This window comes from Papaver somniferum, chromosome 11 (assembly GCF_003573695.1).
Source record: "Papaver somniferum cultivar HN1 chromosome 11, ASM357369v1, whole genome shotgun sequence".
Lineage (NCBI taxonomy): Eukaryota > Viridiplantae > Streptophyta > Magnoliopsida > Ranunculales > Papaveraceae > Papaver > Papaver somniferum.
The window spans coordinates 10,327,334-10,350,065 of NC_039368.1; the positions used below are offsets into that span (position 1 = coordinate 10,327,334).

The 22,732-nt window shown below is 37.1% G+C and overlaps 2 protein-coding genes across 2 annotated transcripts; both read left to right on the forward strand.

Annotated features, from left to right (window-relative positions):
- Nucleotides 1–5,447: 5,447 nt before the first annotated feature.
- LOC113324074 (probable histone H2B.3) lies at nucleotides 5,448–5,924 on the forward strand. Its single transcript, XM_026572418.1, has one exon. It carries the CDS (start codon nucleotides 5,448–5,450, stop codon nucleotides 5,922–5,924), a length of 477 nt encoding a protein of 158 aa, XP_026428203.1.
- A 6,374-nt stretch (nucleotides 5,925–12,298) lies between these two features.
- Nucleotides 12,299–15,612, forward strand: LOC113321445. The gene is made up of 10 exons (XM_026569354.1): nucleotides 12,299–13,730; nucleotides 13,826–13,888; nucleotides 13,973–14,035; nucleotides 14,144–14,327; nucleotides 14,422–14,474; nucleotides 14,563–14,602; nucleotides 14,693–14,851; nucleotides 14,939–15,095; nucleotides 15,211–15,290; nucleotides 15,390–15,612. Exons 1-10 carry the CDS (start codon nucleotides 13,603–13,605, stop codon nucleotides 15,453–15,455), a joined length of 993 nt encoding a protein of 330 aa, XP_026425139.1. The 5' UTR covers nucleotides 12,299–13,602; the 3' UTR covers nucleotides 15,456–15,612.
- The last annotated feature ends 7,120 nt before the right edge of the window (nucleotides 15,613–22,732 follow it).

Below are 22,732 nucleotides of genomic sequence, written 5' to 3' on the forward strand. Positions count from 1 at the left end.
ATATGAGTCGGATTTTATTTTTTTTCCATTTTTCTACTTCATTCATGGTACTAACAAACCAGTCTATCTTGAAGTACGCCAACAAGAGGTTCACTATCTTTAGTAATATATTCAACCTAAAGTAAGTGGTTTACATGCGAAGTGCGATTCTTTTGTCCTGTTGAGATAAAGAAATTTCTCAAACTAAGCTAATCGTAGCAACATTGAAAATGAAAAACCCCAAAGTAATGAAGGTTATCATGTGAAACATGTGAAAACAAACATATACATATATGAGAGAAATATGTATTATTGTCCCAGGTAGTAATAACACCAAAGTACACGTATCAACCGAACATGGGATCAAGATAAGATGTCATTCTAGCTCACATCAAAAGGAAAGAGTTTGGAATGAAAATTTATATTGGTATTGGTACAAGCAATGCAATGCGGGTGCCATAGTAACAACCGATTTCCAGAGGGAGAGTCATACTTTAAACATCAAATTTAATGGAAAGAAGAACTATGCTTAGCCAATTGACTGTCTTATTCAGTTGAACTTTATACGTTGTCTGCACTTATGGAATTAAAAGTACATCATTTCCAAGAGACATAAATTTTCTAATGTACTTGAGATATATTTGGATGAAAAATATATCATCCCCTCTGAAACGTAACATATATTCACTCTAAAGTACTTGAGTTAAATCCCACTTTTGTTACGAATAAGGCCATACCACTTATTAAATCTCCCAAGATTCAACGTCTAACTGATAGTGGTTTTTCTCCCATTAATTTAAGGAAAATACACTAGTTTTTGAACTAATTCTTTGTAATGTGACTGCGATATTGGATCATCGAGCAAAGCAATGCTCAAATTTTGTTTCCAAGATGGAACAAAGATTAAAATTCACAAAAGCTCTATATGTACCGAGAGCTAATCACCTTGTTAAATTCCAAAGATACCCATGCAAGTGGATATCATATGGAAACTCACATTGATGATAATGTAATTGATTGCATCTTTTATAGTCTCTAATATATTTAGAAGGAAATATATCTTAGAGAAACTAATGAGTCAATCTAGTGAAATGTAAATGACTATAGTATTTGGATTATTAAATTTATATTGACTCCGACGATGAAATGTTGGGAATTGATTCTTACAGGCTTTGACCTAACCATAAAGGCACTTTGGTTGTGATATGATGTTTCATTTTGAAAGGAATCATACGTACATCACCGTGTTTGAGTGAACGAGAAAATGGAAAAAATATTGACAGAATGCGAAGTGACGACATATCTCTCAATAAGTGTTTTCTAAAGTACTAGATGCACAACCCCCTTCTCATTATGCTTTTAGGTAAGAAAGCATATCACTCATTTTTACAAAGTCTTCAGTTTAACAGGATCGAGACCATCCTAAGATGCATTTGGTAAAATTTAAAAGAAAACAAGGTGAGATTCAAAAAAATATTCATGCAGAATGCGGACCATTAAAGTGACTTATGGCTCTGGTGAATGTTTTGACATTTTGGACTAATTATAGTTCCCAAGAAATTTGCGTTTGGAAAACTACTAGCACATATTTTACATGTAAGGACTCACCACCCCTTGTAAATGCTAGCGAGTGTACATCAAAAGGACTTGATGGTTATTGCATGTTTAATAGGATCATTGCATAGTATCCTATCCCCCCAAGGTCTCGCAAAGGATATCTTCAAAGGTTACAGATGGTGCCTAAGGCATAGTTATGCGTACAAACCTATCTTTAACTGCTTGGGGAATATACAGTATAGACGCATCTTTATTTAATTCATTTTGGAACCCAATATTAGTCAACCTTTTATGTGTACCTGTTGGTAATTGGATTAAGCCTGCCATTCGTGTTCTTGCACATTTTTGGTTGCACTATATGTGTGCCATTACGACTCTACATCGTACTATGATGGGTCTTCAAAACTGTTAAGTAGTTATATTGGAAATGAGTTCCCAACAATTATCCGCATTTTAAAATCTTTGGCAGGAGATCTCTTACCGCTAAATTTGCAGGTTATCACTTTAATGAGACAGTCTTCCCGTCGTTAGGGGGAGTTAAGAAAAAGTATTTTCTAAGGAAATGACATGAAATGTCGTGGTGCGTTCCCACTGTGTATCATATTGATTATTGTACTCCACAAATATAAATATGAAGTTACAAAGAATAATCAATTTTCAGAATGTACAATGATTTCGCTAAAGTGACAAGATCACACATACCAGCTGCAAATATTCCTGCAAGGTTAGAAATCCTCACTATGGGGTACACCATAAATTAAGGTGTTGCAACTACACTTGGTGGAAGTGTAGTTGAGGCCGTGGCTCCATAAAGGAAGATGGAGAGACCACCAGGTTCGATCAATGCTCACCTAGAAAGGAAGTAGATGACTAAGTCACAACCTAATTTGTATCATTAATGAAACCATCTCATTTGATTGTCTCTGACTATGTCCATGAATCAATAATGGAGGACGCTCCAAAGTTTTAATGATTCTAGAGAACAATGAAATCCTGTATGGATTATGAGAATGCACATGAGTCAATGTAAGGATCATGCGTGCACGGTGATGATATAATCCATAAATAGTTGCTCCAGAAGTAGAGCACAATGAGATCGAACCATGCTTTATTTTGATTAATTTCAAATAAATAGCATATTTGGCCTACACAATCCAGGTAGAACTTAGTTCTTTGACAAATCTACGGGTATTTGGTGTGGTAGTGCTAACCAACCAAATGTAAATCCTATTGGACATACATAATTAATTTGTCACAAAGCATAATGAGAAGAAAGTAGTCTTAAAGTACAAAGACTCGCCTTGTGGCGCGAGGTTTCTCACAAAGCCCTGGAATTGTTCTCTTGTAATGAACGTGATAGAGTTCTGCTACTTAGTTAGCTTGGTAATTTCAAAAGGACTTGAAATGCAGCATATGTATATGGTTATTACGTATCTCTGAAAGAATCAAGAGATATAAGATATTTACAAAAGTACTTGATAGACTTTTGTTTCCCAAATCAAATGACTCTAAACCACAGAGTACGTTTACAGTTAGATAGAACGCTCACTTATAGATTCAAGCAACCGGTCGGATGTGGTATACCCGTCTAAGGTGGCAATTTGATTTGGAGAGAATAGACAAGTAAGTTATTTTTCCTTGCGTATTCATAAAAAAGTTCCTGATTTGGAATTGTAGCTATTTATGTTGATGGTACAGACATGATGTGTACTCTTGATGTAATAAGAGACCTTAAAAGCTATTTAAAATCCGAATTTGAGATGAAAAATCTGGGGAAAGCTCGACCGAGTACTGAGCTTGTGGCATATTATTCCACCAGTTTGCATATGTCTAAAGTTGTCGGGAAAGTTAACAAAGACATGCATCCTGATAACACTCCCATGATTAGTCGAGGTTAAAATGTAAGTAAGTGGCCATTTCATCTAAAGGAAGATGACGAATATGTGTTGGGAGATGAAATGCCCTTATCTAAGTACAATAGACTCATTATTGTACTTAGCATAATGTACTCGACCAAATGTTACATCCTCAGTGAACTTGTTAGCTAGATATAGCTCAGCGCCAACGCAACGTCATTGAAATGGTATAATGAACGTAATCATATAATTAAAAGTAACCATTGACATAAATTTGTTTTATCCCTACAAAGACATTAAAAGGAATGCTAATGAAAGTGCAATCCAAAAGTTTGTTGATTACTAAGGAACAATAATCTCATCTCCAACGAAAGTAATCGGAGGGAAATATAGTAGATTATTTTCTAAGTTATTACCAATATTCAATTTCGAAAAATACATGACTAAAGGAACTTTCTGGAACAACTCTGAAAGTAATCAGGGGGAGATGCCGACATCAAGGGGAGGATCCAAGGATATGATGTCGACATATTTTACTTCGAAATTGAAGCTGTGTTGTACTCTTTTTCCCTTCGATCGAGAATAGTTTTTCCCAAAGGGTTTTGTTACTCGACAAGGTTTTTAGCGAGACAACACTAAAAACATCAAGTATGTTGAACGTTGAAGACATAAAGATCGCGTTGATATTACTGAAAATATTTGAATCAAAGAAATGAAACACTAAGCAACGTAACTTCCAGAATCAACAACATGGTCTTATAAACATTCAAGTCACCAAAGTAAAGTGTGATAAACTCCTTTTGACTGCATTAGACTAATGAAAATTTTCTGATATCAGAGGGAGCATCTATTGGTGTGTTTAACTCTTTTCCTTCACTGAGGTTACTTTTTCCCACAGGGTTTTGTTGCTCGGCAAGGTTTTTAATGAGACAACAACAAACACCGGGAAGTAATTTCCCAACTAAGGCTATTGTCTTTCCCACAAGGATTTTCTGCCTTAGGAGTTGTGAAGCAACTAGTCAACTTCAACGGAACAAAGTGATCATCTGCAACAGATCACCTTTACTTGCATCTATCACGTTGTACTCTTTTCCCTTCGTCAAGGTTTTATCCCACTGGGTTTTCCTTGTCAAGGTTTTAATGAGGCAACATATACGCATCCAACTATGTTCTAAGCTTACTTAGTGTTGTACTCTTTTTCTTTAGTTCAGGTTTTGTCCCTCTGGGTTAGCCTGACGAAGTTTTAACGAGACAACTAACTTAGACTCGACAACCTTTAAAGATCGTATTATATGTGATGAACTACATGTAAAATACGAGGCAACTTGTGAAGAGCTGTACCAAGGTTTTGTCCCATTAGGTTTTTCCTTGTCAAAGTTTTAATGGAGCAATTGTCTTAGACACAGAAGTCATCAAGGAGAGAACTACATTTGAAGACCTACATCTGAAGCATTGTATGTGAAGTACTGCCTATGGAGTTTTATTGGACCGCACAAGGGGGAGTGTTGTAGAGCTTTAGGCCACGGATGTGCAACCCAATATAATAGCTAGGATTCTATTCCTATTGTATATAAATGATACTATAGATATGTAATGGGGTCACATCAATAAAAAATCCTTCTCCTTCTCTGTCTTTTTATCTTCTTCTCCATAATCCACTGCAATAGGTTTTGAAATTTGATTTAGTTTTGATTTTAGGTATAACGATGGTCAAGCGTATATTTGACTTTTCAAATAACTTAGTTTCCCCTTATCCCCGTTAGTATATTTCATAGCACAAATTCCAAACACTTTAAGTCCCAATAATAGGATTCTTGTATAATGCTCTACGCTACCACCTCTAAGGTTGTCAATCAACAGGTTACAGTCCGCCATCATATGGTGCGAACTGCGAAGCGTAATGCGAGCCCAAAATTTGAATTTCAATGAACAATTTCCCTCTCTTCCTAAATGAAACCGCAGCCATCCATTACCTCTACGCCAATCAACGATACACAGTGTCGATCCGGTTGAAACAAAACCAACCAATCAAATTCGACCAGCATCCTTGTATGAATGCCTCGAAGTCTCCGTTTTGTTTCAGTTCAGAAAACATTTTTACTTTCTCTAATGGCACCCAAAGCAGAGAAAAAGCCAGCAGAAAAGAAGAAGGCTCAGAAAGCACCTGCACCAGCAGAGAAGAAACCAAGAGCTGAGAAGAAATTACCACCAATCAAAGATGGTTCATCAACAGTTGATAAGAAGAAGAAGAAATCAGTGGAAACTTATGAGATGTACATCCTCAAAGTTCTAAAACAAGTTCATCCTGATCTTGGTATTTCAAGTGAAGCTATGGGTATTATGAACAGTTTTACTGATGATATCTTTGAAATACTTGCTCGAGAATCATCGAAATTAGCTGGGTACAATATGAGGCGAACTCTTACTAATCGAGAGATTCAGACTGCTGTTCGTCTTCTGTTTCCTGGTGAATTAGCTAAGAATGCTGTTTCTCAAGGTACTAAAGCTGTTACCAAATCTACCACTCCTTAATTAGAGTCTTCATTAGAAAAAAAAAAGGGGGTGGGGGGGTTAGGGTTCAGATTCCATGATACGAAACGGGGGGGGGGGGGGGGGGGGGGGGGGGGGGGTAGGGTTTTCGTCATTGTAATACCGTTATGATGTTTAATTGATGAATGGATCTAAGCTTTGGTTTGATGAATCTGAATTTGGTTTTTGTTTAATTTTGGTAATTTGGGTTTTGGGGCTTCCAATTTGGTACTTCAATGCTTCAACAGCTTAGAAAATTTTATTTTCAACTTCATAATCTTATACTCAAGTCACTTTGATTACACCGTGAGAGGGGTGGGTCTTGGAGCAGTAGTTTTCCTAGACACTCTTCATTTGCTTGGGTGGCCTTTCATGGCAGATTCAAGACAAGGGATGAGTCAATGGGGTCGTATTGCGACTTCAATCTGTATTCTCTATGGAGGTGGTAGTGAGAGTGAAGGTCATCTTTTTCATGAATGTCAGTTATCCTCTATTATTTGGCATGGTCTTCTTCTCAAAAAGGGTTATCTGAGAACTACATGGGAGGAGGAAGTTAATCTGCGTGTTGAACGTTTTTCAGGTTCTGACCTTACCTCCATCAAGAAGCTTGATTTTACTGGTTTCATTTACCAGGGATGGAGCGGGAGGAATGAATAGGGTGTTTGCTTCTAAAAAGTGTTTCTGCACTTCAAGTTAGTCTCCAGATCTCTCTCTGACAGCACTGCTCATAGAAGGTTTATGCAGAATTGGAATGTTGACTGTCATTTCATTGCTAGGATTCCCTGCTGGTGCATTGGTCCTGAGGGTAATGATGTTATGATAAACTCTGATCTTTCTGGTGGGTTTGGAGATATCCTAAGATGTAATCATGGTGATGTTGTTGATTGTGCTTTAGGTGGAAGCAGTCCTATCTCTATGCCTGCTCATGAGTAATTACAAGGTGTTGAAGTTGGTCTTAGATTTACTATAGATCATTGTGTGCAGAATATCCAAATTTGGAGACTGTTTCCCTGTTACTTAAGAGTGAAGCCTCCTTGGAGTATGCCGCAGATTTGGAGAAGAGTTACGGCCTTATTGCAAATGTTTAACTCTGTCAAATATAATCATTGTTTCAGAGTAACCAATCGTGCTGCTGATTTTCTGGCTAGCAAGCATCCTGGTCAGAAGTTTGTTTTGGGCTTGTTGCCCTGTTTTTGTTTGCTAGAAGTTTGGAGGCTTTGGCCAGCTGATTGTATCAAGACAAAAAAGAAAAAAAAAGTTTGGAGTTGCTAATGATATTGGAGTTTCATTGAAGGCTAATAAAAGAACTTGGAGTTGCTAGAAGCCAGTGAAAGGGGGTCAAGGTATTTCTTTATTCCTTTTATTTCTTAACAGTGCTTCATTTGCTTAAGTTGCTTAGTTCCTATGGAAATTGTTTAGGTTTGATCATTAGATACAGTTGTTCAAAGTGCGTAATTAAGTTACCCAAATTTTGAGTTCACATTTGGTAGCTCTAGATAACAAAATTAAATGACCTTGTCTTCGTTTGGGTTTCCTTGCCTACCAAAAATTTGAACCAGCACAGTGAGCAGCATTCTGAGTGTTTAATAACTCAAGTAGTTGAATAATTGTTACCTTGCAAGATCAAGTAGTTGATAAGTGTTTAATAACTCAAGTTTAGCATGAGTAGTTTATATCCGTATGATCTTCACGTCTCAAATTCAAGCTACTTGGTGTTCTTTTTATTTCCAGTTATTCGCCATTCAATTGGATGTTCACCCACTTTTGCAAATTTGTATCTAGGGAAGGATATGTGATATGTTAAGTATCGGACACAATATTGTTCTCATGTGGATGTGTTACTGTATTCCTTTTCACTCCCTGTATGCCTGTATAAGAGACAACGGATTCGAGTAAATCTGACAAATGTAGGGTTAATTTTGCTGGAGTTTCATCGAAAACTGATAAAAGAACTTGGAGAGTAGCTAAAAGCCAGTGCAAGCTGGTCAAGGTATTTCAACATTCTTTCTAGTTTATCAGAGTTTTCATAACTGAGTTTCATTTGCTTAATTTGCTTAGTTCCTTTGAAAATTGTTTAGTCTTATATCACTTATTTTGTTACTAATAGGGTTTGATCATTAAAATACAGTTGTTGAAAGTCATAAGTAAGCCAAATTTTGTGTTCACATTTGGTAGTACTGGATCACGAAGTTGAATGGCCTTGTCTTTTGGGTTTCCATGCCTACCAAAAAATTTGAACCAACACAGAGAGCAGCAAAATGAGGATTTAACATGTTAAGTAGTGGAATAACTTTTACCTTGAAAGTTCACTTAGCAGTCACTATGGTTACGTTTTGGTTGTGAGAAAAAAAAGAGTTCACTTGAATAATTGTTCCCTTGCATGTTCTTTTTTTTTAGCCAAGTCTTGCAATTTCACTTAGCACTTTGCATTATGTTTTGGCTGTGAAGAGAAAAATAAATTAGTTCTGAGTCTGGAATGGATATTATTTGCAGGCAATAATAGGGATGTAAGTGTAAAATTCAGTTGTACTTGGCATCATGGTTATTTAGTGTTTAATTCCAAAAAAATTCAGCCTAATTGTATGGTACTCTGTAAGCCTCAACAATTACATCAAGGGATAACAGAAATTGCATTGTACTCAATGAGTAAGAAAAAATTTAACTGAGAATATGCTATGTTTAGGCAGTGCATTAGGGTATATCGAGTTTCAAGCAATTGCTCTTGCAACTTGATTTGTGACCACCCATAGCTTGGTAACAAGAGAAGGATTTCTCATAAATATCACATCTGAATGTATCGGAAGAAGAGAATATTGGTGTTTGCTTCTTGTTATTGTGGAATACTTCAATGTTTGTCCTGTAGTATCTTCTACTTTTAGCTTTGATTAATCTTTTTAGCTGAATCAGGTGAATATTTACCAAACAACTTAAACAGCTGCATTACAGCATTGACTACTTCTTTCTTAACGAACAATAGTTCTACTTTCTCATCAGGTGTTAAAGAAGATTACGATGATACTGCTGGCTATAAGCTATTTCTGCCTCTTTTGTCCGTTTTAGACCGTTGGGGCAGAGACTTGAGAACATCTGATGATATCCCATAAGCAGAAGGAAAGTTCTTTTGTCATGAAAAGTAAAATATGTAACATCATTAGATGAATAATTGTCTGTAATGATTTTTCTCTACTGGGGACTAATATTATTGTTTTCTTTGGAGTTTCTTGAAGATGATCACATTCCTTACATCATGTTCAGATGGTTGCCAAGTCTGCTGTCAAGAAGAAATGAAGTGAGCTTTAAAGTAGAGGAGAATGGTGCTAAGAGGGTCTAAAGAAGAGACTTGTCTTCATTTCTTCACTAGGAGTTAGTTTGGTTTTGGTTTTTGTTGATTAAGTATAATTGCAGTCTTTTGTTTTGTTTCCCCTTCGTTTTGTTGCGCATCCAGATGCAAAACTGGGTGCTTGACAGACGGTGAGCAGTTCAGTTGAAGTTCCTTTAAAAACATAAGTTTGATTTTCGGTTTTCAAGTTTCTGTTCACAACTTTTTACTTGCTTAACTCCTCTTCTATGCGTATTTCCTAGTTATTGTTTTCAGAGCTGTGTACCTTAAGGTGCCTTCTCGTTTTCATTTTTCCTTTTTTGTAAGACTGCAGATTTCTAGCACTGGTTCATAACCGCCAGAAGATCCACCACCACCACCAGAACCACTAGCAGAATCATTTGTGCTAAATCAAAATTGAACATCATATGAAAAGTAAAAAGTAGATAAAAAATATTTAGAAGATAAGAACCAAAATTCCATTATTCCCAAATGTACTGGTACTTGTAAAAAGGAGTTACAGAGACTGCTCGAGAAAGTAAAACCCTTTTGAGTTTCAAAAATTACAGTGACCAAAAAGTTACAGTGAGCTCAAGAAAGTAAAACTCCATGAAAGTAAAACCACAAGAAAGTAAAAACCCCATTACAGGACTCAGAAGTTACAGAGACCCCAGGAAAGTACAACACCTCTGAAAACCTTACTGAAGTAGAATTACACTGAAAGCTTCAAAGAAACACTCCCTTATTCTAAAGATATGCAACCAATTTCAGAAACAGAAATATTTGAAGGCAATGCAGTTCCGAAGGATCTCACTCGAAACACAAGTGTAGATCATAATCCAAGAGATACCCAGGAAAGCCCTTTTCTTGAATGTCAATTTGGTTCCATCTGAAGAACCCCCTTCTCCTCCTTTTCCTTGTTCTACTGTACTACTAGTTTCATTATTTTTCTTCTTGTTATCATCATCTTCTTTCTTGAATATATTGAATGTTGAAGAAGAAGAAGAACCAGGAAGCTTCAATTGTTGCTGTTGTTGTTGATCAGAAACTGTAACTCCGATAGTGAAAGCAGAAATGAGGAGGATTAATGAGACCATGAAGTAAGTTGCCATTGATGATCCAGACATCACCATTGTTGCTTGCTTGAAGATGAAATCTTGGGGTTTCTTGATTTTCTAAAGGAGATGATGAAATCTGTAGAGAGAAAGAGAGATTGGTGTATGTATGAATGAATGAATGAGAGATTATGAGAATATGTTGTGTGTTTATATAGCTAAGACTTGGGGGATACCAAACGGACTGGTCCTGGTAGTGTTTAGAACGGTTGTGAACCCTGAATGATGAATGAACTTTAAGAAATGGGACTCACACATGTACTCTTCTATTTCCCAATTTCTGCTTTGCATTCATTGCCATTTTGATTTGAAACTCTGTACTCCAAACAATGTGGAGAATTTGACCCAAATCTGTTGATAACGAATTACCAGATAGGCAGTTACCATGTTTAACACCAATAAGCTAAGCTAAATTTCTTACTTACAAATCCGCGAATGTAGTGTTGGTTCCGTTTTAGGCCATAAGGTTGAGACTGAGCTGCGTCAATTGCGGCCTCAACTTACAACCATTAGCGCAGGTGGCTAGATGTGCGGATATTGAAGTTGGAAGTTGGAACTGAAATAGATGTATGCCCAACACCAATTGCGGCTGGCTGGATAGTGATTGGATATAATGGAGATTCCAGTACTAGAACATATTAGATGCGTGTGTATAACAATATTGTAGATGTTCATGCTTCCTTAATAGAATACCTTCCAATAAATAACTTTAATAAGCAAATGTCGGAGTTTGCAGCTCTCTTTCATTTGTGCCTCACTGATTATAATGTGTTGTTTCCGTGTTCATGACTTTGCACACCTCATCCTACACCCACCACCACCTATTAAGGATTTTTCAAAATGCAATATTCGATGAAAACATATATGTGAGTTGCGTACAGAAAGCCTGGATTATACAATTATGCTGAAAAATATGGGTGACACTCGCAAAGGATGCTTATTGATGTGGTTGGTGCTTTAAATCTGCGTCTCCTTGAACATAAAACATGGCTTCACCTGAAAACAAACCGGTTATAACATCATATACCTCGGACAACTCAGATGGCTCAGAATTAAGTAGGTGAAACGAACGGTCACCAAGTGGGTGAAAATTGCATAATACTCAATTCGAAGTCAAGAAAAAAGTATGATCAATCTCCCAAGCCGAGGTATGTGCTGGTTCATCTGTCATATTTCATTCATTCGGATACAACTACTTCAGTGTTTAATAACTTGCAAATGTGAGGTTTGGTAATATTCACTTTTTCTTATACTGTGTGGTTGGCATGTCATTCCATCTACATCCAGTGCGCGTACGTTTCTGTGCAGTGTGATATCTTATACTCCATCTGCTTCAAGAAAAATGATACTTTCACTTTTTCAGTTTGGCGTACTTTGTGGAAAAATATGAAAATGTGAAAGTATCACTTTTTTCTGAAATGGATGTAGTATTAGATAGAGAATACACATAACACATTCTTACCAATTGCATTAGCGCCTATTGGTTGAGCTACAACTTATAATTGAAGTTGATAGGAAGTCGAGGGCATTAATGCTTTCATGTTTATACGGCAGAATGCAGAAAGGCTTTCTCGGAACTTCGCTCTCTTTATACCAGATCGAATGCTTTTTTTAAGAGTTTTTTTGGAAATTATGTATCTTATATTTATTTTTGAGTGTTTTAGGTATTTTGAAGTTTGGAACAAAAGAGGGAGAAATTAGAACATAAATGGCAAAAAAATCAATTCACAGTTGGCTAGGCTGTGCAAGAAGGAGGTGAAAAATAAACTGCCAGTTCCCCACAACCGACAGTTGAGCTGGACAGAAATTTATACTGTCGGTTTGCTGGAACTGACGTGCCAAATAAATTAAGGTGGCTCTTATCTATCCAACAGTGTAGGGTGCCTATAGCTTTTTCTAGCTGTTACCTAGCCCTAAAATTCAGAGAGCAATCATTTGTTCTTCTTTCTTTTCTGTCTGAAATCGATGGCGGCCGTTACTCAGAGAAAGGAAGAGAAATTGAGAGATGAACTGGATTTTGCTGAGATTAAGAAGAAGAGCAAGAACAATTTGTTGCTGCTTCTGTTGAGAGTTTGAACCGAGATGAAGCTGTGGTTGATTAGGGTTGCACTGGATTGTAGTCTGATGTTGTCGATTTAGGTGATTCAGTTAGGGTTTCAAAGAATCAAGAGATGGGTTTGAATCGAGAAGATGAAGTGATGATGCTAATAATCAGCTAGAGGTTGAATCGAAATTTTGGGTTTCTGAAATCAACAAGAACAGAGATATGGAGTTGATTCTGTGGCTGTATGGAAGAATTGGTGAAGATTAATGGTAGGGTTTGTAAAGGATGGCAGAGATGGGGGTTTTATGAATTTACCTCCAAGAGCAGGGAATGAAGAAATTGCAGATGAATATGTGACTGAACTGCAGGTGGAATCGAAGCTGAAATATCTAGATGAATGTTAGGTTTAACAGGTTATGGAGAATGGCACTGTTTGGCAGTGGAGTTGCAGTTGGCTGGGAGAAGAGAATGGACCAGTTAGTAAAGCTGCAGAAATGGGTTGTGAAGGCACTGGTGGTTTTGAAGCTATTGCAGCTGAGAAGACGATACTGCAATAAGGTGGAACTGTTGTTGCTGTTACAGAAAGCCTTCGTGATACCGAGAAGAAAGATAAGAAGATGAAGCTTTAGGAGCTGATGTTACAGCCGAACAGAAGCTTTATTGTCAGTGATGAGAAGCTTGAGCATGTGCAGCTGAAAGAGGTAATGAACTGAGATTGCAGCAAAGAAGATAGTACTGAGTTGGTGTTTGAACTGGTTGTGGCTGCGGCTGTGACATAATTACAAGCGCAGTGGCTGTTACAGTGAGAACTGAATGATTGCAGGTTTGGGTTGATGCTGCAATGGAAGTGATATGGCAGATACAAGTAGTGTTAGTGGAATTTTGCAGCTGTTACAGAGCTGGAGCTGCAGGACTGATGGATGAAGCGCAATGATTGCACGATTAGCTTAGGCCTGTAAATTTGGTTCTCCCCTTAGTCAGAGCCAGGGGGGGTGAAACGTGCCAGGAGCACAGTGATCTAGATCATAACACACTATAGAGTGATCCAATGGTCATAATAGAGTCGGTCCAGAACTCAGTTTTTCTTGATTCTTGTTTTCCCTTCACTTATAAAAGCCAGATGAACGAATCAAAAACCCATTCATTCAGTTTTACAGACCCAAAACAAAAACAATCACACCCATTGAAGAAGAAGAAAACAAAATGCTGCTGTCAATGAATGTGTTTCATCATCAAACAACACGACCCAATTTCTTGCATTTCCATTCTTCTTGCCATGGAAGAAGAATTCCACACAAACCACCTCTTCTTGTTTCTTTTCCTGCAAAAACGTAAGTACTCCATCATCTTCATCTTTTCTTAATCTCTCAAGGTTCTTCTTTTTTCATGAATTCTTAGTTGGGTTTTGTTAATTTGATACATACAGGGAATTCAATCCCAAGTTCTTGCATTGTTCTACAAAATCTGTTCTTGTTTCTCCTGCAACAATGTGAGTTTCATCATCTTCTATTCTTAATCTCTGGGTTTTTCTTTTTTCATGAATTCTTAGTTGGGTTTTGTTCATTTCATACAGGGAATTCAATTCCAAGTTCTTGCATTCTGCTAGTAAATCAGTTTTTGATTCTCCTGCAACAAGGTGGCTTCGTTATCATAATTTTATTCAGAATTCATTCTTAGGGTTCTTGATGAACCTTGCTTTAGATTGTTCTGTGCTCTTAGTTGTTTAATTGTTTATATGATATAGGAAATTTCGTCCAATGCTGTTTGCATTGCCAAGAGACAATGAAGAATTTTCATCTGACAATGAAGAAGAAGAACCAATAATTCAAGAAGAGTTTGTCAGAATTAGAGTATGTGGTGCATCGACGATTTTGTCACATAATGGAGAGTATGTGGTTAGAGAAGCCGAGCTTGAAGAAGAGTTTAAGGTAAATTTTTAAGTAATTTTGAAATTCTGCTTTAATTTGTTTTTTCTAATAAGATTTTGAAGGTGGGTTTAATTTGCGTTGTTTTTTTGACTAGGCATCAGCAGAGTTGAAAGCAGAAGGACTTTACGAATATCGATCGCTTAACGAGTTTGTATTCCGTATCTGACAACTAAATTTCATTTCATCCGAACAGGAAATTTTAGATTGTTTTCTTGATACTTTCTGTCGTTAACAGTGCTGTTCGTAGCTACGAAAAGGAGCAAAACGCCGATTTGGTAAAACTGAACTTACACTACTGACTGAAAATTAGTACATGCATCACATGAGAATGGTGCTGCTTATTTGCTTACTGTCTGTCTATGCAGGAGTTTAATGTGATGATGGGGCGATATGCGAGGAGTTATTTAGAACCGTTCATGTGCGTTATTGCTGTAAGAAAGGAAGGCGAGAATATGCTTCAAAGCGTTATTGGAACTCTGGATCTTCGTGTCAAGTATCTGTTAGAGGGGGAGACTTATCCTGAGGTGCATTATAATTGGATAATTTGTCTAATTTAAGTTTGCAATTTGATGTTGAGAATCACCTAAGATTTGAATCCCTTGATTTTCCAGGAACTTGTGAAGCTCGGGAATTTGTATAGCAACTTCAAAAAAGGAGGATCAGAGAAATGTGGCATAATAACGAACGTAACTGTTGCTGAAAGTGCACGTCAGCAAGGCGTTGGAAGCAGCATGCTGAAGTTTGCAATTGAAGCTGCAAAAGAAAAAGGTAAAACTATCCCTCCCCCCTTTGACTGCTTAAGTTCTCTTCCAGGCATCCAAATTGCAAGGAGGAAAACTACTGCAAGTATGCAACCAATAATCTTGGATTTGGTGTGTGTCAGGAGGTGTAAAGAAGATATTCTTACAAGTCGTTCGGGATAACGAACCAGCATTGGCACTATACAGAAAGATAGGATTTGAGGTAATAATACTGTCTCAAATCTCTTTTTCATTCAGTCTCTGATAGTTACTTTTGATCAATAACAATCTGGTCCTGACATGAAAAATTGTCCCCTTTCAGATACTTGCAGAGGTGACTCCTCAGCTGGAAGAACAGAACCTATACTTGTGCAGCTTAAATCTCTAGTCTCATTCTTTAAAACTTACAAAGGTCCTGTCCTAAATGTAAAGCTCTGACAATAGTATTCAATGAGAGCTAGCATAAGAAAAAATTACGTCCGCACAGTACCATTCATTGTAAAATTCGTATAAACAAGTGTGACTAAGATTCAAATAAAGGAAAGCTTTTGAGATTGTTTTAGTTGTTACTCAACATTGATTCTACATTTCCATGCGTCATTATCATTTCTTATCTGTTGTTTGAGACATAAACATGGTAATTAAATTTTAACGCAAACTAAACCGACCCGTCTTACTGAGTTTTAGATAAGCTTACCAAGCAAATGTCAGAGTTTTCAGCTCTCTTCATTTGTGCTTGACTGCTTGTACTGCATGTGTTGTTTCAATAAAAGCAAAATTCAAGCATATTTGTCAGGTTGCATATATAAATTTAATGAAGGCCAACGGAACTAATGCTTGTCGATGAGGTTGACGCTATGAATGTGCATCCCATAACACTCCTTGAAATCAAATTTGGTGTATGTATGAATGAGAGATTATGAGAATATGTTGTGTGTTTATATAGCTAAGACTTGGGGGATATTCAAGGACTACCAAACGGACGGGACATATTAGAATAGTCCTGGTGGTGTTTAGAACGGTTGTGAACCCTGAATGATGCGCCCAATCCTGTCTAGTCCAATTGCCTTGCATTTTTATTTTATTGCATCTGTATTGCTGTTTCCGTTTTCAATTTAACACCCAATTTAACACCAACTGGCTCGGCTTGGCCTAATAAGTCATGGGTTGGTTAGACAAGATAAATATCTTACTTGCAAAGCTGCAAATGTATTGCTGGTTCCGTTTTCGGCCATATGGTTGAGACTAAGCTGCGTCAATTGCGGCCTCGACTTACAACCATTAGCGCAGGTGGCTAGATGTGCGGATATTGTAGTTGGAAGTTGGAACTGAAATAGATGTATGCCCAACACCAATTGCGGCTGGCTGGATAGTGATTGGATATAATGGAGATTCTTAGTTGGGTTTTGTTAATTTATACATACAGGGAATTCAATCCCAAGTTCTTGCATTGTTCTACAAAATCTGTTCTTGTTTCTCCTGCAACAATGTGAGTAGTAGAACTACTTCATCATCTTCTACTCTTTATCTCTGGGTTTTGCTTTTTTCATGAATTCTTAGTTGGGTTTTGTTAATCTGATACATACAGGGAATTCTGCTAGTAAATCAGTTCTTGATTCTCCTGCAACAAGGTGGCTTCGTTATCATAATTTTATTCATAATTCATTCTTAGGGTTCTTGATGAACCTTGCTTTAGATTGTTCTGTGCTCTTAGTTGTTTAATTGTTTATATGATATAGGAAATTTCGTCCAATACTGTTTGCATTGCCAAGAGACAATGAAGAATTATCATCTGACAATGAAGAAGAAGAAGAACCGATAATTCAAGAACATGGTGGTGCATCGATTTTGTCAGATAATGGAGAGTATGTGGTTAGAGAAGCTGAACTTGATGAAGAGTTTTGGGTAATTTTTTAAGTAATTTCGGAATTCTGCTTTTAATTTTTTTTTCCGAATTAGATTCTGAATTTGGATTGTCTTTTGAGTAGGCATCAGCAATGTTGAAAACAGAAGGACTTTATGAATATCGTTCGCACAACCGGTTTGTATTACGTATCTGACAACTGAATTTCATTTCATCCAAACAGGAACTTCTAGATCTTGAGTTAATAAAAAAAGTTACCTTGATTTTCCAGGAACTTGTGAACCCGGCAAATCTGTATAGCACCTTCAAAGAAAGAGGATCAGAGAAATGTGGCATAATAACGAACGTAACAAGGTGTTGGAAGCAGCATGCTGAAGTTTGCAATTGAAGCTGCAAAAGAAGAAGGTATTTGACTGCTTTATGTTCTCTTGCAGGCATCCAAATTGCATGCTTAGCTGCAAGGAGGAATACTAATGCAAGTATGCAACCAATAATCTTGGATTTGGTGCGTCAGGAGGTGTAAAGCAGGTATTCTTACAAGTCCGTAGAGATAACGAACCAGCATTGGCACTATACAGAAAAATGGGATTTGAGGTAATAATACTTTTATTTATTGATCTGCTTTTCATTCAGTTTCTGATATTTTTAACAATCTGGTCCGGACATGAAAATTTCTCCTTTCAGATACTTGCAGAGGCGACTCCTCGTCTGGAAGAACAGAACCTATACTTGTGCAGCATAAGCCTGTAGTCAGATTTAACTAGTACTTTAGAAAACAAAGGTTTTATCTGAAATGTAAAGTTCTGACGATAGTGTTGAATGAGAGCTAGCATAAGGAAAACAGTACGTACATACAGTGCCACTCATTGTAAAGTTGGTATGAACAAGTGCGACTAAGATTCAAATAAAGGAAAGCTTTTGAGATTGTTTTATCAGTTTTGAAAATTGATACAAATTACAATGTAATGAAGATAGCAACATTAAGAATCAAAATAACAGCCCCCAGTTCTAATCAACTTAAATGAATTTTTGTATAAAAGAATTAGCAGAATCTGTAGTAATCTGTGTCAGGTTGCTAAATTCTTGCCAATAAAGCTGGTCTTCCCATGTAAATCTGCCTTCTTAGCCACTGCATCAGCTGAAAAATTCACTTCTCTAAAGCAATGATTAAACTGAACTGACATGATGCATTTAATTGCCTTGTTCCATCTCATTCTAATGAACCATGGAACTTTCATTCTTTCAAAATCAGTTATCACAGTTTTTGAATCAGAGTTTAGAATAATATGCTGCATTTTCCATTCCACAGCACAAACAACAGCATACACTTCTGCAATGTAGTTGGTTGCAATTCCCAAACCACCAGTTACCTGACAATTATGATCTCTAACAACAACCCCAAAACCTGCTGCTCCTGGATTACCAACTGAAGCACCATCACAGCAAAATAAAAATGTACCAGGACAAGGTGGACACCAATGACAAATTTTGATGTTCTGAAACTTAATTTTCCTTGGACCAAGATTAAAAAAGGAGATTACCTGCCCATTTATTACCTTTTATTCTGAGACCTCCTTCAAAAACCATCTTTTTGATTCTACTTTTAAATTGCTGAACATTTGGTTTCACTTCATCAAACAGTCAGTGTCCTCCATAGCTCTTTCAAAATTGAACAGCAGGCAATCCACACTTCTTTTATCAAAGGGCTCTTATTTTTTGGAACAGCAAGATCAAAACCAGAGCATAGTCATTGCCAGATATCAACACTGAATTTACACTCCCAGAGCAAATGATACATGCTATCTTGATGTTCTTCACATACACAGCATCTTGAAACCATATCATAGCCCTTTTTAACCATTGTTTCATCATCAATATAATTTTCCATACATTACTGGATGTGCTTGGGTGAAGAAAGTAATTCCAGATGTATTTTGTCCATTTTAATGTTGGCATCTTATGTCTTATTTTGTTGATTGCTGATGCAGTAGTAAATTCTCCTTTTAAAAATTCATCCTTTCCTCCTCCAACATCAGGAAAGTCTGTTAAGAAAGGTTGGATTTCAACTGGAATGCTCCATTTACGCATCTTTATCTGTTTTGTATGACCTGTTTGAGTTTTACATGTCAGAGTTTGCAGCTCTCTTCGTTTGTGCTTGACTGCTTGTACTGCATATGTTGTTTCCATATTCATACCGTGTTTAGTTGCAAAAATATACTTTAAGAAATAGAAATTTAACACCCAATTTCACATACTCTTCCTCCTCTTCCCAATTTCTGTTTTGCATTGATTTGACTCCAAAATGGGTTTTCGTTGACCAAGCCTATTAGCTGACTAGCATGTGCACTCTTATCCTCTCTATCCCAGCCTATTAACTCTGATTGCCCTGTATTACAAGACTAAGAATTGGTTCCAAGTTCAATTGAAAATTGCCCTGGCTCCAAAATGGGTTTTTGATAGGGTATATTGAGTAGAAATCATCAAATGATTGGGTAAATTGAGTAGAAATCATCAAAATATGGTTTAAATGGAAGTTAAAGTGGCATGTTCCGTTAGGAATAGTTAAAAAAAAAAAACTAGTTTTGTAACCGAACATTCTGAAACCAAGAACACGAAGAACACTTCGTGATGCAGGGCATACTACAATTCCAGAAGATTCCGCTTAGAGGTTTGGCTTCCATGGTTTCCTAGTTTCAGTATTTCTTATTTTTAGGATTCTTTTAGATTTCCTTTTAGTTTTCAGTTTCCTAATTTAGTTATTCTTCAAGCCTATATAAAGGCTAGATTAAGTCTTGTAAGAGCTATCTATTACTCAATCAAATTATTAAACACAAAACTTATCTTTCTCTTCTTGCTTGAATTCTCTCCTCTTCTTGCTTATAGCAATCTAGTATTGCATTCTTTTACCTTGTTCCACATTAGTTGGTATCAGAGCTTAGTTTTAGGTTTTCATCCTATAACTTGATCCTTTACATCGCTTCCGCAACACTTTTCAGTCCTTTTTTTTTAGTTCCTTTTCGTATACAAAAAAAAAAAATATGACTGCTCAACCAGTTACTCTAGCAGCAATCGAAGCTCTCATGAAATCTCATACCGAGATTTTGGCAAAAAACATTACTGAAGCTCTTGAGAAGTCCATGGAGGAAAAATTAGGGTTAAGAGATACCAAGCTTGAAACCATGCAGAATCAACTTTTGAAGGTTGCAAAACATATAAATCTAGATTTGGATATGCCTGAGCTTGTAGACTTAGAAGGAAAAACTAAAGAAGATATACTTCAGTTTTTACAGAATGATGAAGTACCTGAAGATGTATTGCGTACTTTAAACATTAAGAAACCGTATGAAGGTTTCATAGGTCATTCAAAGAAGAAGATAGTTTCTCCTGCACTTGACAGTGATGATGAAGATGAACGTGAGAACGATCTAGAGAAGAATTGGATTGAAGAACGACGTTTAAAAACTGGTCACAACCCTTACAGTTCTTTACCAGAATATAAACTAAAAGCTGATATTCCCAACTTCTCTGGAAATTTTCGTATTGAAGAACTAACTGATTGGTTCTTTGAGGTAGAAGCTTTTTTCGAATTCATGGAAGTCCCTGAAGATTCTAAGGTTAAACTTGTGACATACAAACTCAAAGGAGGAGCTGCAGCTTGGTGGGATAAGATCTGTGATGATCGTAGAAACGCTAACAAACCGAAAATACGTACTTGGAAACGTATGAAAACTTTGATCAGGGATAAGTTCTTACCTAGAGACTTTATGCAGCAACTTTTCATCAAATTACAAAACATTCAGCAGGGGGCACGAACTGTTGAAGAATATGTGTCAGATTTTTATAATTTGGTCGCACGAAATCAACTCAAAGAATCTGAAGAACAGTTAGTTTGCAAGATTCATTGAGGGACTGAATAGATTAATACAAAATGGTATGACTCATTCAGTTTTTACTATGGTCGAAGCTGTGCAGCAAGCTATTAAGAGAAAATCGTCTTATTCGTTCTTCTAGGATTTATCCATCCAGACAAGGGCGTTATCAAAATACTTACAGGGGTACCAATTCATCTCAAAACTTTTCTCCAGATACTGTTTTGAATATTCCCAGGCCTCCTTATGATGATGTTAGCCATTCACATCGACAACCTAGCCATATTGTGCCTTATACTCCACCTCTGGCTACACCTATCTTAGCCAATCCAGTTGATCTTCAGCCGGGTCAGCAGTCTCACTCTCTGCAACCAACTCCTCCTACTACAGGGAATCGGTTTCATAACAGGCAACAACAATTTCCACCGCAACAGCGAGCTAATAATGCTTATACAAAATTTCGTGGAGATAAGTGCAATAAATGTCAGCAATCGGGGCACACTTCTAGTGATTGTCGGAAATTCAATGCTTTGATTGGTGAACCTCAGTTCATTAATGAAGTCACTGGTGCGCTTAATGAGTTCGAAGATGAAGACTCACCTGGTGATGACGACGAGTTTGTTGGGATGATTCGTCCATTATTTCTTACTCAACAATGCAAGTCTCAGAGACACAGTATTTTTAAATCCAGATGTTATATTGGGGGTAAAATCTGCAAGATGATAATTGATAGTGGCAGTGTGGATAATTATATTGCTGATCACGTAGTTAAGAAGCTTGAACTACCAGTAACTTCTCATCCAGAACCTTACACTGTAGGATGGGTTAATGCCTCTAGCACACAGAAGATTACTCTTCAGTGTTATGTGTCATTCTCTTTTGAGGGTTATGAAGACACAGTTCTATGTGATGTCATTAATATGACGGCAACCCATCTTCTTCTTGGCAGACCTTGGCAATACGATCTTCACGCGGTTCACAATGGATTCGAGAATACTTACACTTTTGTTCATAATGGGAAAACCAAGGTTCTTAGTCCATCCAATTCCACTTCAAACTCTTGTGCGCAGACTGATGCTGTCGTAGCCACTGTTATTCGTTCTTTGCACCCACAACATTCTTTACATTCCCATGAAGATTCTAAGCCTATGATTGAGTTCCTGCAAAGGTGAAGCCCTTATTATTTCAATATAATGTTTTATTTCCAGATGAACTACCAACTGCATTACCTCCTTTACGGAATATTCAACACTGCATCGATTTTATTCCTGGAGCCTCTTTACCAAACCAAGCACACTATCGCTTGAGTCCTGCTGAGCATGAGATATTACAGGGACAGGTAAATGATTTGCTTACAAAGGGTTTGATACGACCTAGCAACAGTCCTTGTGCCAGTCCTGCCTTCTTGGTTAGTAAAAAAGACAATGGATGGAGGATGTGTATCGATTGCAGAGCATTAAATCGCATCACCATTCCTTATAGATTTCCGATCCCGCGTATTGATGATATGATTGATTTACTGTCGGGCTCTATTATTTTTACTAAGTTGGATTTACGCAGTGGTTACCACCAAATACGCATTCGAGGTGGAGATGAGTGGAAAACAGCATTCAAGACACGTGAAGGTTTATATGAATGGCTGGTCATGCCATTTGGGTTATCTAATGCACCTAGTACTTTTATGCGACTTATGAATCAGGTTCTCCAACCCTTTCTCAGTAAATTTGTTATTGTCTATTTTGATGACATACTAATTTTTAGTCGCAGTGAGCCAGAACACCTCCAACATCTTTCACAAGTGTTTCAAGTTCTTGCTGACAACTCTTTATATGTTAATTTGAAGAAGTGTACCTTCATGGCTTCTTCAGTAACATTTTTGGGATATGTGATTTCTACTGATGGTATTCATGTCGATCCTTCTAAAGTTCAAGC

Coding starts and splice junctions, on each gene's coding strand:
- LOC113324074 (XM_026572418.1), top strand. CDS start 5,448: ATGCCTCGAAGTCTCCGTTTTGTTTCAGTTCAGAAAACATTTTTACTT.
- LOC113321445 (XM_026569354.1), top strand. CDS start 13,603: ATGCTGCTGTCAATGAATGTGTTTCATCATCAAACAACACGACCCAAT. Junction 13,731..13,825: donor GTTTCTTTTCCTGCAAAAAC/GTAAGTACTCCA, acceptor TGATACATACAG/GGAATTCAATCCCAAGTTCT. Junction 15,291..15,389: donor ACAGAAAGATAGGATTTGAG/GTAATAATACTG, acceptor GTCCCCTTTCAG/ATACTTGCAGAGGTGACTCC.